This window comes from Xenopus tropicalis, chromosome 8 (genome assembly GCF_000004195.4).
Source record: "Xenopus tropicalis strain Nigerian chromosome 8, UCB_Xtro_10.0, whole genome shotgun sequence".
Lineage (NCBI taxonomy): Eukaryota > Metazoa > Chordata > Amphibia > Anura > Pipidae > Xenopus > Xenopus tropicalis.
This window is the reverse complement of record NC_030684.2, coordinates 1,096,018-1,113,517: the sequence shown is the minus strand read 5'-3', so window position 1 is coordinate 1,113,517 and position 17,500 is coordinate 1,096,018. Positions and strand designations below refer to the sequence as shown.

General features: G+C 60.0%; 1 protein-coding gene across 1 annotated transcript in view; it reads right to left on the bottom strand.

Annotated features, from left to right (window-relative positions):
* LOC100125049 (hypothetical protein) overlaps nt 1-17,500 on the bottom strand; it is a 97,569-nt gene that overhangs the window by 359 nt on the left and 79,710 nt on the right. Inside the window, 3 exon segments of the mRNA NM_001102968.1 lie at nt 1-214; nt 3,090-3,326; nt 5,068-5,457. The exon segment at nt 1-214 is cut by the window's left edge and continues 359 nt beyond it. Of these exon segments, the coding sequence (NP_001096438.1) occupies nt 198-214; nt 3,090-3,326; nt 5,068-5,446 (633 nt within the window). The 5' untranslated portion in view covers nt 5,447-5,457 and the 3' untranslated portion in view covers nt 1-197.

Here is a 17,500-nt window from a genome sequence, read left to right as displayed (position 1 = left end):
AGAGAGACAGAGAGAGAATGAGAGAGAGAGACAGACAGACAGAGAGAGAATGAGAGACAGAGACAGAGAGAGAGAGACAGACAGAGAGAGAATGAGAGAGACAGACAGAGAGAGACAGAGAGAGAATGAGAGAGAGAGACAGACAGAGAGAGAGAGAGACAGCAAGGAATCCAGAGCGAGGATCATGGGAGCGGCACTCAGGCGAGGGGCAAATCTACGGGGAAGGCAGAAAAGCAAGGTAAGTAAGTCTGTCCTGCCCCACTGCCCCAACGTCTAAACCTGCCCCAGAACTCAGCTGTACCGGCTAAACGTGCCTGAGTCTGTGTGCCCAAGGTGCTGAATCTGGGGGGGGGGGGGCTGCCCAAGGTGCTGAATCTGGGGGGGGGGGGCTGCCCAAGGTGCTGAATCTGGGGGGGGGGGGCTGCCCAAGGTGCTGAATCTGGGGGGGGGGAGCTGCCCAAGGTGCTGAATCTGGGGGGGGGGGAGCTGCCCAAGGTGCTGAATCTGGGGGGGGGAGCTGCCCAAGGTGCTGAATCTGGGGGGGGGGGAGCTGCCCAAGGTGCTGAATTTGGGGGGGAGCTGCCCAAGGTGCTGAATCTGGGGGGTGGGGGTGAGCTGCCCAAGGTGCTCAATCTGGGGGGGAGCTGCCCAAGGTGCTGAATCTGCGGGGGGGGGGGGGGGGGGGGGGGGGGGGGGGGAGCTGTCCAAGGTGCTGAATCTGTGGGGGGGGAGCTGCCCAAGGTGCTGAATCTGGGGGGGGGGGGGAGCTGCCCAAGGTGCTGAATCTGGGGGGGTGGGAGCTGCCCAATATGCTGAATCTGGGGGGGTGGGAGCTGCCCAAGGTGCTGAATCTGGGGGGGGGGAGAGCTGCCCAAGGTGCTGAATCTGGGGGGGGGGGAGGAGCTGCCCAAGGTGCTGAATCTGGGGGGGAGCTGCCCAAGGTGCTGAATCTGGGGGGAGCTGCCCAAGGTGCTGAATCTAGGGGTGTGGGAGCTGCCCAAGGTGCTGAATCTGGGGGGGGGAGGGGAGCTGCCCAAGGTGCTGAATCTGGGGGGGGGGGGAGGGGAGCTGCCCAAGGTGCTGAATCTGGGGGGGGGGAGGGGAGCTGCCCAAGGTGCTGAATCTGGGGGGGGGGAGGGGAGCTGCCCAAGGTGCTGAATCTGGCGGGGGGGGGGGGGGAGGGAGCTGCCAAGGTGCTGAATCTGGGGGGGAGGGGAGGGGAGCTGCCCAAAGTGCTGAATCTGGGGGGGGAGCTGCCCAAGGTGCTGAATCTGGGGGGGGAGGGGAGCTGCCCCAAGGTGCTAAATCTGGGGGGGGAGGGGAGCTGCCCAAGGTGCTAAATCTGGGGGGTGGGAGCTGCCCAAGGTGCTGAATCTGGGGGGGGGGGGAGCTGCCCAAGGTGCTGAATCTGGGGGGGACCTGCCCAAGGTGCTGAATCTGGGGGGGGGGAGCTGCCCAAGGTGCTGAATCTGGGGGGGGGGGAGCTGCCCAAGGTGCTGAATCTGGGGGGGGGAGCTGCCCAAGGTGCTGAATCTGGGGGGGGGGAGCTGCCCAAGGTGCTGAATCTGGGGGGGAGCTGCCCAAGGTGCTGAATCTGGGGGGGGGGGAGGGGAGCTGCCCAAGGTGCTGAATCTAGGGGTGTGGGAGCTGCCCAAGGTGCTGAATCTGGGGGGGGGGGGGAGGGGAGCTGCCCAAGGTGCTGAATCTAGGGGTGTGGGAGCTGCCCAAGGTGCTGAATCTGGGGGGGGGGGGGAGGGGAGCTGCCCAAGGTGCTGAATCTAGGGGTGTGGGAGCTGCCCAAAGTGCTGAATCTGGGGGGGGAGCTGCCCAAGGTGCTGAATCTGGGGGGGTGGGAGCTGCCCAAGGTGCTGAATCTGGGGGGGGGGAGCTGCCCAAGGTGCTGAATCTGGGGGGGTGGGGGCTGCCCAAGGTGCTGAATCTGGGGGGGGGGAGCTGCCCAAGGTGCTGAATCTGGGGGGGGGGGAGCTGCCCAAGGTGCTGAATCTGGGGGGGTGGGGCTGCCCAAGGTGCTGAATCTGGGGGGGGGGAGCTGCCCAAGGTGCTGAATCTGGGGGGGTGGGGGCTGCCCAAGGTGCTGAATCTGGGGGGGTGGGGGCTGCCCAAGGTGCTGAATCTGGGGGGGGGAGCTGCCCAAGGTGGCTGAATCTGGGGGGGGGGGAGCTGCTGATTCTGGGGGTGTTGGCCGGGTGGGCACTGATGGAGGGTACTGATGGTGGGCACTGATGGTGGGGACGATGGTGAGCACTGATGGTGGGTACTGATGGTGGGTACTGATGGTGGGTACTGATGGTGGGGACCGATGGTGAGCACTGATGGTGGGTACTGATGGTGGGTACTGATGGTGGGTACTGGTGTGGGCACTGATGGTGGGCACTGATGGTGGGCACTGATGGTGGGGACCGATGGTGAGCACTGATGGTGGGTACTGATGGTGGGTACTGATGGTGGGTACTGGTGTGGGCACTGATGGTGGGCACTGATGGTGGGCACTGATGGTGGGCACTGATGGAGGGTACTGATGGTGGGCACTGATGGTGGGGACCGATGGTGAGCACTGATGGTGGGTACTGATGGGGGTACTGATGGTGGGTACTGGTGTGGGCACTGATGGTGGGCACTGATGGTGGGCACTGATGGTGGGCACTGATGGTGGGTACTGATGGTGGGTACTGATGGTGGGCACTGATGGTGGGCACTGATGGAGGGTACTGATGGTGGGTACTGATGGACCGATGGTGGGCACTGATGGTGGGTACTGATGGTGGGTACTGATGGTGGGTACTGATGGCGGGTACTGATGGCGGGTACTGATGGTGGGTACTGATGGCGGGTACTGGCGTGGGTACTGATGGCGGGTACTGATGGCGGGTACTGGCGTGGGTACTGATGGTGGGTACCGATGGCGGGTACTGGCGTGGGTACTGATGGTGGGTACCGATAGTGGGTACTGATGGCGGGTACTGATGGCGGGTACTGATGGTGGGTACTGATGGCGGGTACTGATGGCGGGTACTGATGGCGGGTACCGATGGCGGGTACTGATTTCATGAGGGCACCAGCGCACTCACCTTTCTTGATGGTTTTCGTGTCGTTGGGGTGCAAGGCGTCCTGTCGTTTCCCCAAGATGAACCCCAATACGGAGAGTACGACTGCATCGAGGGTCCCCAGTACGGCCAGTACAAAGCCCCAGTGGATGGAGCAGCCCCCCAGCTGGTAACTGTCTGAGCGAAAGCCACAAAGGGGGCGGAGCAGCGGGGAGTCCCACCCCCGAGGGAACAAGAGACACGCCAGGGCCTGGCAGAAGGCTGAGAGGGAGAGACAGGCTGAGAGACAGGCTGAGAGACAGGCTGAGAGACAGGCTAAGAGACAGGCTGAGAGACAGGCTGAGAGACAGGCTGAGAGACACGCTAAGAGACAGGCTGAGAGACAGGCTGAGAGACAGGCTGAGAGACAGGCTGAGAGACACGCTAAGAGACAGGCTGAGAGACAGGCTGAGAGACAGGCTGAGAGACAGGCTGAGAGACAGGCTGAGAGACAGGCTAAGAGACAGGCTGAGAGACAGGCTGAGAGACAGGCTGAGAGACACGCTAAGAGACAGGCTGAGAGACAGGCTGAGAGACAGGCTGAGAGACAGGCTAAGAGACAGGCTAAGAGACACGCTAAGAGACAGGCTAAGAGACAGGCTAAGAGACAGGCTGAGAGACAGGCTAAGAGACAGGCTGAGAGACAGGCTATGAGACAGGCTAAGAGACAGGCTGAGAGACACGCTAAGAGACAGGCTAAGAGACAGGCTAAGAGACAGGCTGAGAGACACGCTAAGAGACAGGCTAAGAGACAGGCTAAGAGACAGGCTGAGAGACACGCTGAGAGACAGGCTAAGAGACAGGCTAAGAGACAGGCTAAGAGACAGGCTAAGAGACACGCTAAGAGACAGGCTAAGAGACAGGCTAAGAGACACGCTAAGAGACAGGCTAAGAGACAGGCTAAGAGACACGCTAAGAGACAGGCTAAGAGACAGGCTAAGAGACAGGCTAAGAGACAGGCTAAGAGACAGGCTAAGAGACAGGCTAAGAGACACGCTAAGAGACAGGGTAAGAGACAGGCTAAGAGACAGGCTAAGAGACACGCTAAGAGACAGGCTGAGAGACAGGCTAAGAGACAGGCTAAGAGACAGGCTAAGAGACAGGCTGAGAGACACACTAAGAGACAGGCTAAGAGACAGGCTGAGAGACACGCTGAGAGACAGGCTAAGAGACAGGCTAAGAGACACGCTAAGAGACAGGCTGAGAGACAGGCTAAGAGACAGGCTAAGAGACACGCTGAGAGACAGGCTGAGAGACACGCTAAGAGACAGGCTAAGAGACAGGCTAAGAGACACGCTAAGAGACAGGCTAAGAGACAGGCTAAGAGACAGGCTAAGAGACACGCTAAGAGACAGGCTAAGAGACAGGCTAAGAGACACGCTAAGAGACAGGCTAAGAGACACGCTAAGAGACAGGCTAAGAGACAGGCTAAGAGACAGGCTAAGAGACAGGCTAAGAGACAGGCTATGAGACAGGCTAAGAGACAGGCTAAGAGACACGCTAAGAGACAGGCTAAGAGACAGGCTAAGAGACAGGCTAAGAGACAGGCTAAGAGACACGCTAAGAGACAGGCTAAGAGACAGGCTAAGAGACACGCTAGGCAGGCTAGAGACAGGCTAGAGACAGGCTAAGAGACAGGCTAAGAGACACGCTAAGAGACAGGCTAAGAGACAGGCTAAGAGACAGGCTAAGAGAGAAGCTAAGAGACAGGCTAAGAGACAGGCTAAGAGACAGGCTAAGAGACACGCTAAGAGACAGGCTAAGAGACAGGCTAAGAGACAGGCTAAGAGACAGGCTAAGAGAGAAGCTAAGAGACAGGCTAAGAGACAGGCTAAGAGACACGCTAAGAGACAGGCTAAGAGACAGGCTAAGAGACAGGCTAAGAGACAGGCTAAGAGACAGGCTAAGAGACAGGCAGCGGTACCCCCAATCTAACCGACCCCCCAGTAATTGCCCCAGTTACCGGCGGTGAGTTGGAGCCAAGCGCACAGTTTGAAGATGGTGCCGGAATGGCAGAACCAGCGGAGCCCGATGCAGCCGAAGCTCAACAGAACCAGCAGCAGCGCCGCCACCAGGAACCCGGCCGCCGTCTCAAAGGGGGGCAGCGCCTGTAGGGGTCCCGGGGGGCCGTGGCACTCCAGCCCCCACTCCAGCTCCTCACACACCTGGTATAGGCCGAAGCTGCCCCTCCCCTCGCCCCCCAGGATCCACGTCGGCTGCAGCAGCACCACGATCTCCAGGATCCCCAGGAACATAGTGCAGCACCCCCAAAGTACGGTGACGGCCCTCCCATTGCGCACAAACGCCGTGTCGTACAGCGCCGCCTGTCCCGGAGCCTCCATGGCGCCCCCACCTGTAACGGCACCCAGGCGTCACTAATGCCCCCTATACAGGAACTGCCCCCCCATACAGGCACCCCCACCTGTAACGGCACCAAGGCGTCACTAATGCCCCCTATACAGGAACTGCCCCCCCATACGGGCACCCCCACCTGTAACGGCACCCAGGCGTCACTAATGCCCCCTATACAGGAACTGCCCCCCATACAGGCACCCCCACCTGTAACGGCACCCAGGCGTCACTAATGCCCCCTATACAGGAACTGCCCCCATACAGGCACCCCCAACCTGTAACGGCACCCAGGTGTCACTAATGCCCCCTATACAGGAAACTGCCCCCCATACAGGCACCCCCACCTGTAACGGCACCCAGGCGTCATAATGCCCCCTATACAGGAACTGCCCCCCCCATACAGGCACCCCCACCTGTAACGGCACCCAGGCGTCACTAATGCCCCTATACAGGAACTGCCCCCCCATACAGGCCCCCACCTGTAACGGCACCCAGGCGTCACTAATGCCCCCCATACAGGAACTGCCCCCCCCATACAGGCACCCCCACCTGTAACGGCACCCAGGCGTCACTAATGCCCCCTATACAGGAACTGCCCCCCCATACAGGCACCCCACCTGTAACGGCACCCAGGCGTCACTAATGCCCCCCATACAGGAACTGCCCCCCCATACAGGCACCCCCACCTGTAACGGCACCCCGGCGTCACTAATGCCCCCCTATACAAGGAACTGCCCCCCCATACAGGCACCCCCACCTGTAACGGCACCCCAGGCGTCACTAATGCCCCTATACAGGAACTGCCCCCCCATACAGGCACCCCCACCTGTAACGGCACCCAGGCGTCACTAATGCCCCCCATACAGGAACTGCCCCCCATACAGGCACCCCACCTGTAACGGCACCCAGGCGTCACTAATGTCCCCATACAGGAACGCCCCCCACTTACATACAGGCACCCCCACCTGTAACGGCACCCCAGGCGTCACTAATGCCCCTATACAGGAACTGCCCCCCCATACAGGCACCCCCCACCTGTAACGGCACCCAGGCATCACTAATGCCCCCCTATACAGGAACTGCCCCCCCATACAGGCACCCCCACTGTAACGGCACCCAGGCGTCACTAATGCCCCCTATACAGGAACTGGCCCCCCATACAGGCACCCCACCTGTACGGCACCCAGGCGTCACTAATGCCCCTATACAGGAACTGCCCCCCATACAGGCACCCCCACCTGTAACGGCATCCCAGGCGTCACTATCGCCCCTATACAGGAACTGCCCCCCCATACAGGCACCCCCACCTGTAACGGCACCCCCACCTGTAACGGCACCCCAGGCGTCACTAATGCCCCCTATACAGGAACTGCCCCCCCATACAGGCACCCCCACCTGTAACGGCACCCAGGCGTCACTAATGCCCCCTATACAGGAACTGCCCCCCATACAGGCACCCCCACCTGTAACGGCACCCAGGCGTCACTAATGCCCCCCCATACAGGAACTGCCCCCCACCTTACATACAGGCACCCCCACCTGTAACGGCACCCCAGGCGTTCACTAATGCCCCCCATACAGGAACTGCCTCCCCCATACAGGCACCCCCACCTGTAACGGCACCCAGGCGTCACTAATGCCCCCTATACAGGAACTGCCCCCCCAAACAGGCACCCCCCACCTGTAACGGCACCCAGGCGTCACTAATGCCCCCCATACAGGAACTGTCCCCCCATACAGGCACCCCCACCTGTAACAGCACCCAGGCGTCACTAATGCCCCCTATACACGAACTGCCCCCCCATACAGGCACCCCCACCTGTAACGGCACCCAGGCGTCACTAATGCCCCCCCATACAGGAACTGCCTCCCCCATACAGGCACCCCCACCTGTAACAGCACCCAGGCGTCACTAATGCCCCCTATACAGGAACTGTCCCCCATACAGGCACCCCCACCTGTAACAGCACCCAGGCGTCACTAATGCCCCCTATACAGGAACTGCCCCCCCATACAGGCACCCCCACCTGTAACGGCACCCAGGCATCACTAATGCCCCCTATACAGGAACTGCCCCCCCCATACAGGCACCCCCACCTGTAACGGCACCCCAGGCATCCACTAATGCCCCCATACAGGAACTGCCCCCCCATACAGGCACCCCCACCTGTAACGGCACCCAGGCGTCACTAATGCCCCCCATACAGGAACTGCCCCCCCACTTACATACAGGCACCCCCACCTGTAACGGCACCCAGGCATCACTAATGCCCCCTATACAGGAACTGCCCCCCACTTACATACAGGCACCCCCACCTGTAACGGCACCCAGGCGTCACTAATGCCCCCCATACAGGAACTGCCCCCCCATACAGGCACCCCCACCTGTAACGGCACCCAGGCGTCACTAATGCCCCCTATACAGGAACTGCCCCCCACTTACATACAGGCACCCCCACCTGTAACGGCACCCAGGCGTCACTAATGCCCCCCATACAGGAACTGCCCCCCATACAGGCACCCCCACCTGTAACGGCACCCAGGCGTCACTAATGCCCCCCATACAGGAACTGCCCCCCCATACAGGCACCCCCACCTGTAACGGCACCCAGGCGTCACTAATGCCCCCCTATACAGGAACTGCCCCCCCATACAGGCACCCCCACCTGTAACAGCACCCAGGCGTCACTAATGCCCCCTATACAGGAACTGCCCCCCCATACAGGCACCCCCACCTGTAACGGCACCCAGGCGTCACTAATGCCCCCTATACAGGAACTGCCCCCCCATACAGGCACCCCCACCTGTAACGGCACCCAGGCGTCACTAATGCCCCTATACAGGAACTGCCCCCCATACAGGCACCCCCACCTGTAACGGCACCCAGGCGTCACTAATGCCCCCCCATACAGGAACTGCCCTCCACTTACATACAGGCACCCCCACCTGTAACGGCACCCAGGCGTCACTAATGCCCCCTATACAGGAACTGCCCCCCCATACAGGCACCCCCACCTGTAACGGCACCCAGGCGTCACTAATGCCCCCTATACAGGAACTGCCCCCCCATACAGGCACCCCCACCTGTAACGGCACCCAGGCGTCACTAATGCCCCCTATACAGGAACTGCCCCCCCATACAGGCACCCCAACCTGTAACGGCACCCAGGTGTCACTAATGCCCCCTATACAGGAACTGCCCCCCCATACAGGCACCCCCACCTGTAACGGCACCCAGGCGTCACTAATGCCCCCTATACAGGAACTGCCCCCCCCATACAGGCACCCCCACCTGTAACGGCACCCAGGCGTCACTAATGCCCCCTATACAGGAACTGCCCCCCCATACAGGCACCCCCACCTGTTAACAGCACCCAGGCGTCACTAATGCCCCCCATACAGGAACTGCCCCCCCATACAGGCACCCCCACCTGTAACGGCACCCAGGCGTCACTAATGCCCCCTATACAGGAACTGCCCCCCCATACAGGCACCCCCACCTGTAACGGCACCCAGGCGTCACTAATGCCCCCCATACAGGAACTGCCCCCCCATACAGGCACCCCCACCTGTAACGGCACCCAGGCGTCACTAATGCCCCCCATACAGGAACTGCCCCCCACTTACATACAGGCACCCCACCTGTAACGGCACCCAGGCGTCACTAATGCCCCCTATACAGGAACTGCCCCCCCCATACAGGCACCCCCACCTGTAACGGCACCCAGGCATCACTAATGCCCCCCTATACAGGAACTGCCCCCCCATACAGGCACCCCCACCTGTAACGGCACCCAGGCGTCACTAATGCCCCCTATACAGGAACTGCCCCCCCATACAGGCACCCCCACCTGTAACGGCACCCAGGCGTCACTAATGCCCCCTATACAGGAACTGCCCCCCCATACAGGCACCCCCACCTGTAACGGCACCCAGGCGTCACTAATGCCCCCTATACAGGAACTGCCCCCCCATACAGGCACCCCCACCTGTAACGGCACCCCCCACCTGTAACGGCACCCAGGCGTCACTAATGCCCCCTATACAGGAAACTGCCCCCCCATACAGGCACCCCCACCTGTAACGGCACCCAGGCGTCACTAAATGCCCCCTATACAGGAACTGCCCCCCCATACAGGCACCCCCACCTGTAACGGCACCCAGGCGTCACTAATGCCCCCCCATACAGGAACTGCCCCCCACTTACATACAGGCACCCCCACCTGTAACGGCACCCAGGCGTCACTAATGCCCCCCATACAGGAACTGCCTCCCCCATACAGGCACCCCCACCTGTAACGGCACCCAGGCGTCACTAATGCCCCCCATACAGGAACTGTCCCCCCATACAGGCACCCCCACCTGTAACAGCACCCAGCGTCACTAATGCCCCCTATACAGGAACTGCCCCCCCATACAGGCACCCCCCACCTGTAACGGCACCCAGGCGTCACTAATGCCCCCCATACAGGAACTGCCTCCCCCATACAGGCACCCCCACCTGTAACAGCACCCAGGCGTCACTAATGCCCCCTATACAGGAACTGTCCCCCCATACAGGCACCCCCACCTGTAACGGCACCCAGGCGTCACTAATGCCCCCCATACAGGAACTGCCCCCCCATACAGGCACCCCCACCTGTAACAGCACCCAGGCGTCACTAATGCCCCCTATACAGGAACTGCCCCCCCATACAGGCACCCCCACCTGTAACGGCACCCAGGCATCACTAATGCCCCCTATACAGGAACTGCCCCCCCCATACAGGCACCCCCACCTGTAACGGCACCCAGGCGTCACTAATGCCCCCCATACAGGAACTGCCCCCCCATACAGGCACCCCCACCTGTAACGGCACCCAGGCATCACTAATGCCCCCCTATACAGGAACTGCCCCCCCCATACAGGCACCCCCACCTGTAACGGCACCCAGGCGTCACTAATGCCCCCCCATACAGGAACTGCCCCCCCACTTACATACAGGCACCCCCACCTGTAACGGCACCCAGGCATCACTAATGCCCCCTATACAGGAAACTGCCCCCCACTTACATACAGGCACCCCCACCTGTAACGGCACCCAGGCGTCACTAATGCCCCCCATACAGGAACTGCCCCCCCCATACAGGCACCCCCACCTGTAACGGCACCCAGGCGTCACTAATGCCCCCTATACAGGAACTGCCCCCCACTTACATACAGGCACCCCCACCTGTAACGGCACCCAGGCGTCACTAATGCCCCCCATACAGGAACTGCCCCCCCATACAGGCACCCCCACCTGTAACGGCACCCAGGCGTCACTAATGCCCCCCATACAGGAACTGCCCCCCCATACAGGCACCCCCACCTGTAACGGCACCCAGGCGTCACTAATGCCCCCCTATACAGGAACTGCCCCCCCATACAGGCACCCCCACCTGTAACAGCACCCAGGCGTCACTAATGCCCCCTATACAGGAACTGCCCCCCCATACAGGCACCCCCACCTGTAACGGCACCCAGGCGTCACTAATGCCCCCTATACAGGAACTGCCCCCCCATACAGGCACCCCCACCTGTAACGGCACCCAGGCGTCACTAATGCCCCCTATACAGGAACTGCCCCCCCATACAGGCACCCCCACCTGTAACGGCACCCAGGCGTCACTAATGCCCCCCCATACAGGAACTGCCCTCCACTTACATACAGGCACCCCCACCTGTAACGGCACCCAGGCATCACTAATGCCCCCTATACAGGAACTGCCCCCCCATACAGGCACCCCCACCTGTAAACGCCACCCAGGCGTCACTAATGGCCCCCTATACAGGAACTGCCCCCCCCATACAGCACCCCCACCTGTAACGCCAACCCAGCGTCACTAATGCCCCCTATACAGGAACTGCCCCCCCATACAGGGCACCCCCACCTGTAACGGCACCCAGGCATCACTAATGCCCCCTATACAGGAACTGCCCCCCCCATACAGGCACCCCCACCTGTAACGGCACCCAGGCGTCACTAATGCCCCCTATACAGGAACTGCCCCCCACTTACATACAGGGCACCCCCACCTGTAACGGCACCCAGGCGTCACTAATGCCCCCCCATACAGGAACTGCCCCCCCATACAGGCACCCCCACCTGTAACAGCACCCAGGCGTCACTAATGCCCCCTATACAGGAACTGCCTCCCCCATACAGGCACCCCCACCTGTAACGGCACCCCAGGCGTCACTAATGCCCCCCATACAGGAACTGCCCCCCATACAGGCACCCCCACCTGTAACAGCACCCAGGCGTCACTAATGCCCCCTATACAGGGAACTGCCCCCCCATACAGGCACCCCCCACCTGTAACGGCACCCAGGCGTCACTAATGCCCCCCATACAGGAACTGCCCCCCCCATACAGGCACCCCCACCTGTAACGGCACCCAGGCATCACTAATGCCCCCTATACAGGAACTGCCCCCCCCATACAGGCACCCCCACCCTGTAACGGCACCCAGGCATCACTAAATGCCCCCTATACAGGAACTGCCCCCCCCATACAGGCACCCCCACCTGTAACGGCACCCAGGCGTCACTAATGCCCCCCATACAGGAACTGCCCCCCCCACTTACATACAGGCACCCCCACCTGTAACGGCACCCAGGCATCACTAATGCCCCCTATACAGGAACTGCCCCCCACTTACATACAGGCACCCCCACCTGTAACGGGCACCCAGGCATCACTAATGCCCCCTATACAGGAACTGCCCCCCACTTACATACAGGCACCCCCACCTGTAACGGCACCCAGGCGTCACTAATGCCCCCCATACAGGAACTGCCCCCCCATACAGGCACCCCACCTGTAACGGCACCCAGGCGTCACTAATGCCCCCTATACAGGAACTGCCCCCCCATACAGGCACCCCCACCCTGTAACGGCACCCAGGCATCACTAATGCCCCCTATACAGGAACTGCCCCCCACTTACATACAGGCACCCCCACCTGTAACAGCACCCAGGCGTCACTAATGCCCCCTATACAGGAACTGCCCCCATACAGGCACCCCCACCTGTAACGCCACCCAGGCGTCACTAATGCCCCCCCATACAGGAACTGCCCCCCCATACAGGCACCCCCACCTGTAACGGCACCCCAGGCGTCACTAATGCCCCCTATACAGGAACTGCCCCCCATACAGGCACCCCCACCTGTAACGGCACCCAGGCATCACTAATGCCCCCCCCATACAGGAACTGCCCCCCCATACAGGCACCCCCACCTGTAACGGCACCCAGGTGTCACTAATGCCCCTATACAGGAACTGCCCCCCCATACAGGCACCCCCACCTGTAACGGCACCCAGGTGTCACTAATGCCCCTATACAGGAACTGCCCCCCCATTACAGGCACCCCCACCTGTAACGCCACCCAGGCGTCACTAATGCCCCCCATACAGGAACTGCCCCCCCATACAGGCACCCCCACCTGTAACGGCACCCAGGCGTCACTAATGCCCCCCATACAGGAACTGCCCCCCCCATACAGGCACCCCCACCTGTAACGGCACCCAGGCGTCACTAATGCCCCCTATACAGGAACTGCCCCCCATACAGGCACCCCCACCTGTAACGGCACCCAGGCATCACTAATGCCCCCCCATACAGGAACTGCCCCCCCATACAGGCACCCCCACCTGTAACGGCACCCAGGTGTCACTAATGCCCCTATACAGGAACTGCCCCCCCATACAGGCACCCCCACCTGTAACGGCACCCAGGCGTCACTAATGCCCCCTATACAGGAACTGCCCCCCCATACAGGCACCCCCACCTGTAACGCCACCCAGGCGTCACTAATGCCCCCTATACAGGAACTGCCCCCCCATACAGGCACCCCCACCTGTAACGGCACCCCAGGCGTCACTAATGCCCCCCATACAGGAACTGTCCCCCCATACAGGCACCCCCACCTGTAACGGCACCCAGGCGTCACTAATGCCCCCTATACAGGAACTGCCCCCCCATACAGGCACCCCCACCTGTAACGCCACCCAGGCGTCACTAATGCCCCCCATACAGGAACTGCCCCCCACTTACATACAGGCACCCCCACCTGTAACGGCACCCAGGCGTCACTAATGCCCCCCATACAGGAACTGCCCCCCCATACAGGCACCCCCACCTGTAACGGCACCCAGGCGTCACTAATGCCCCCTATACAGGAACTGCCCCCCATACAGGCACCCCCACCTGTAACGGCACCCAGGCATCACTAATGCCCCCCCATACAGAACTGCCCCCCATACAGGCACCCCCACCTGTAACGGCACCCAGGTGTCACTAATGCCCCCTATACAGGAACTGCCCCCCCATACAGGCACCCCCACCTGTAACGGCACCCAGGCGTCACTAATGCCCCTATACAGGAACTGCCCCCCCATACAGGCACCCCCACCTGTAACGGCACCCAGGCGTCACTAATGCCCCCTATACAGGAACTGCCCCCCCATACAGGCACCCCCACCTGTAACGGCACCAGGCGTCACTAATGCCCCCCATACAGGAACTGCCCCCCCAGACAGGCACCCCCACCTGTAACGGCACCAGGCGTCACTAATGCCCCCTATACAGGAACTGCCCCCCCATACAGGCACCCCCACCTGTAACGCCACCCAGGCGTCACTAATGCCCCCTATACAGGAACTGCCCCCCACTTACATAACAGGCACCCCCACCTGTAACGGCACCCAGGCGTCACTAATGCCCCCCCATACAGGAACTGCCCCCCCCCACTTACATACAGGCACCCCCACCTGTAACGGCACCCAGGTGTCACTAATGCCCCCCCATACAGGAACTGCCCCCCCCCACTTACATACAGGCACCCCCACCTGTAACGGCACCCAGGCGTCACTAATGCCCCCTATACAGGAACTGCCCCCCCATACAGGCGCCCCCACCTCTAACGGCACCCAGGCGTCACTAATGCCCCCTATACAGGAACTGCCCCCCCATACAGGCACCCCCACCTGTAACGGCACCCAGGTGTCACTAATGCCCCCTATACAGGAACTGCCCCCCCATACAGGCACCCCCACCTGTAAAGGCACCCAGGTGTCACTAATGCCCCCCATACAGGAACTGCCCCCCACTTACATACAGGCGCCCCCACCTGTAACGGCACCCAGGTGTCACTAATGCCCCCATACAGGAACTGCCCCCCCCACTTACATACAGGCACCCCCACCTGTAACGGCACCCAGGCGTCACTAATGCCCCCCATACAGGAACTGCCCCCCCATACAGGCACCCCCACCTGTAACGGCACCCAGGCGTCACTAATGCCCCCTATACAGGAACTGCCCCCCCATACAGGCACCCCCACCTGTAACGGCACCCAGGCTTCACTAATGCCCCCTATACAGGAACTGCCCCCCACTTACATACAGGCGCCCCCCACCTGTAACGGCACCCAGGCATCACTAATGCCCCACCCCCTGCCCCCCCCACACAGGAACTGCCCCCCACTTACATACAGGCGCCCCCACCTGTAACGGCACCCAGGCGTCACTAATGCCCCCCCACACAGGAACTGCCCCCCACTTACATACAGGCGCCCCCACCTGTAACGGCACCAAGGCGTCACTAATGCCCCACCCCCTGCCCCCCCACACAGGAACTGCCCCCCACTTACATACAGGCGCCTCCACCTGTAACGGCACCCAGGCGTCACTAATGCCCCCCCATACAGGAACTGCCCCCACTTACATACAGGCACTCCCCACGTGTATACGGCACCCAGGCGTCACTAATGCCCCACACAGGAATTGCCCCCCACTTACACACAGACACCCACATACACACATACAGGTACCCCCACACATACAGACACCCACACATACACATACAGGTACCCCCACACATACAGACACCCACATACACACATACAGGTACCCCCACACATACAGACACCCACACACACACATACAGGTACCCCCACACATACAGACACCCATACATACATACAGGTACCCCCACACATACAGACACCCACATACACACATACAGGTACCCCCACACATACAGACACCCATACACACATACAGGTTACCCCCACACATACAGACACCCACACACACACATACAGGTACCCCCACACATACAGGTACCCATACATACATACAGGTACCCCCACACATTACAGACACCCACATACACACATACATACAGGTACCCCCACACATACAGACACCCATACATACATACAGGTACCCCCACACATACAGACACACACATACAGGTACCCCCACACATACAGACACCCACATACACACATACAGGTACCCCCACACATACAGACACCACATACACACTACATACAGGTACCCCCACACATAACAGGACACCCATACATACATACAGGTACCCCCACACATACAGACACACACCATACAGGTACCCCCACACATACAGACACCCACATACACACATACAGGTACCCCCACACATACAGATACCCATACATACATACAGGTACCCCCACACATACAGGTACCCCCACACATACAGGTACCCCCACACATACAGACACACACATACACACATACAGGTACCCCCACACATACAGACACCCACATACACACATACAGGTACCCCCACACATACAGACACCCACATACACACATACAGGTACCCCACACATACAGATACCACATACATACATACAGGTACCCCCACACATACAGGTACCCCCACACATACAGGTACCCCCACACATACACACACACATACACACATACAGGTACCCCCACACATACAGACACCCACATACACACATACAGGTACCCCCACACATACAGACACCCACATACACACATACAGGTACCCCCACACATACAGATACCATACATACATACAGGTACCCCCACACATACAGGTACCCCCCACACATACAGGTACCCCCACACATACAGACACACACATACACACATACAGGTACCCCCACACATACAGACACCCACATACACACATACAGGTACCCCCACACATACAGACACCCACATACACACATACAGGTACCCCCACACATACAGACACCCACATACACACATACAGGTACCCCCACACATACAGACACCCACACACACATACAGGTACCCCCACACATACAGACACCCACATACACACATACAGGTACCCACCACACATACAGGTACCCCCACACATACAGGTACCCCCACACATACAGGTACCCCCACACATACAGGTACCCCCATACATACAGACACCCACACATACAGGTACCCCACACATACAGGTACCCCCACACATACAGACACCCACATACAGGTACCCCCACACATACAGGTACCCCCATACATACAGACACCCACATACAGGTACCCCCACACATACAGACACCCACATACAGGTACCCCCACACATACAGTACCCCCATACATACAGACACCCACATACAGGTACCCCCACACATACAGACACCCACATACAGGTACCCCCACACATACAGGTACCCCCACACATACAGGTACCCCCACACATACAGACACCCACACATACAGGTACCCCCACACATACAGACACCCACATACAGGTACCCCCACACATACAGGTACCCCCACACATACAGACACCCACATACACACATACAGGTACCCCCACACATACAGACACCCACACACACACATACAGGTACCCCCACACATACAGACACCCACACACACACATACAGGTACCCCCACACATACAGACACCACATACATACATACAGGTACCCCCACACATACAGACACCCACATACACACATACAGGTACCCCCACACATACAGGTACCCCCATACATACAGACACCCACATACAGGTACCCCCACACATACAGACACCCACATACAGGTACCCCCACACATACAGGTACCCCCACACATACAGGTACCCCCACACATACAGACACCACACATCACAGGTACCCCCACACATACAGACACCCACATACAGGTACCCCCACACATACAGGTACCCCCACACATACAGACACCCACA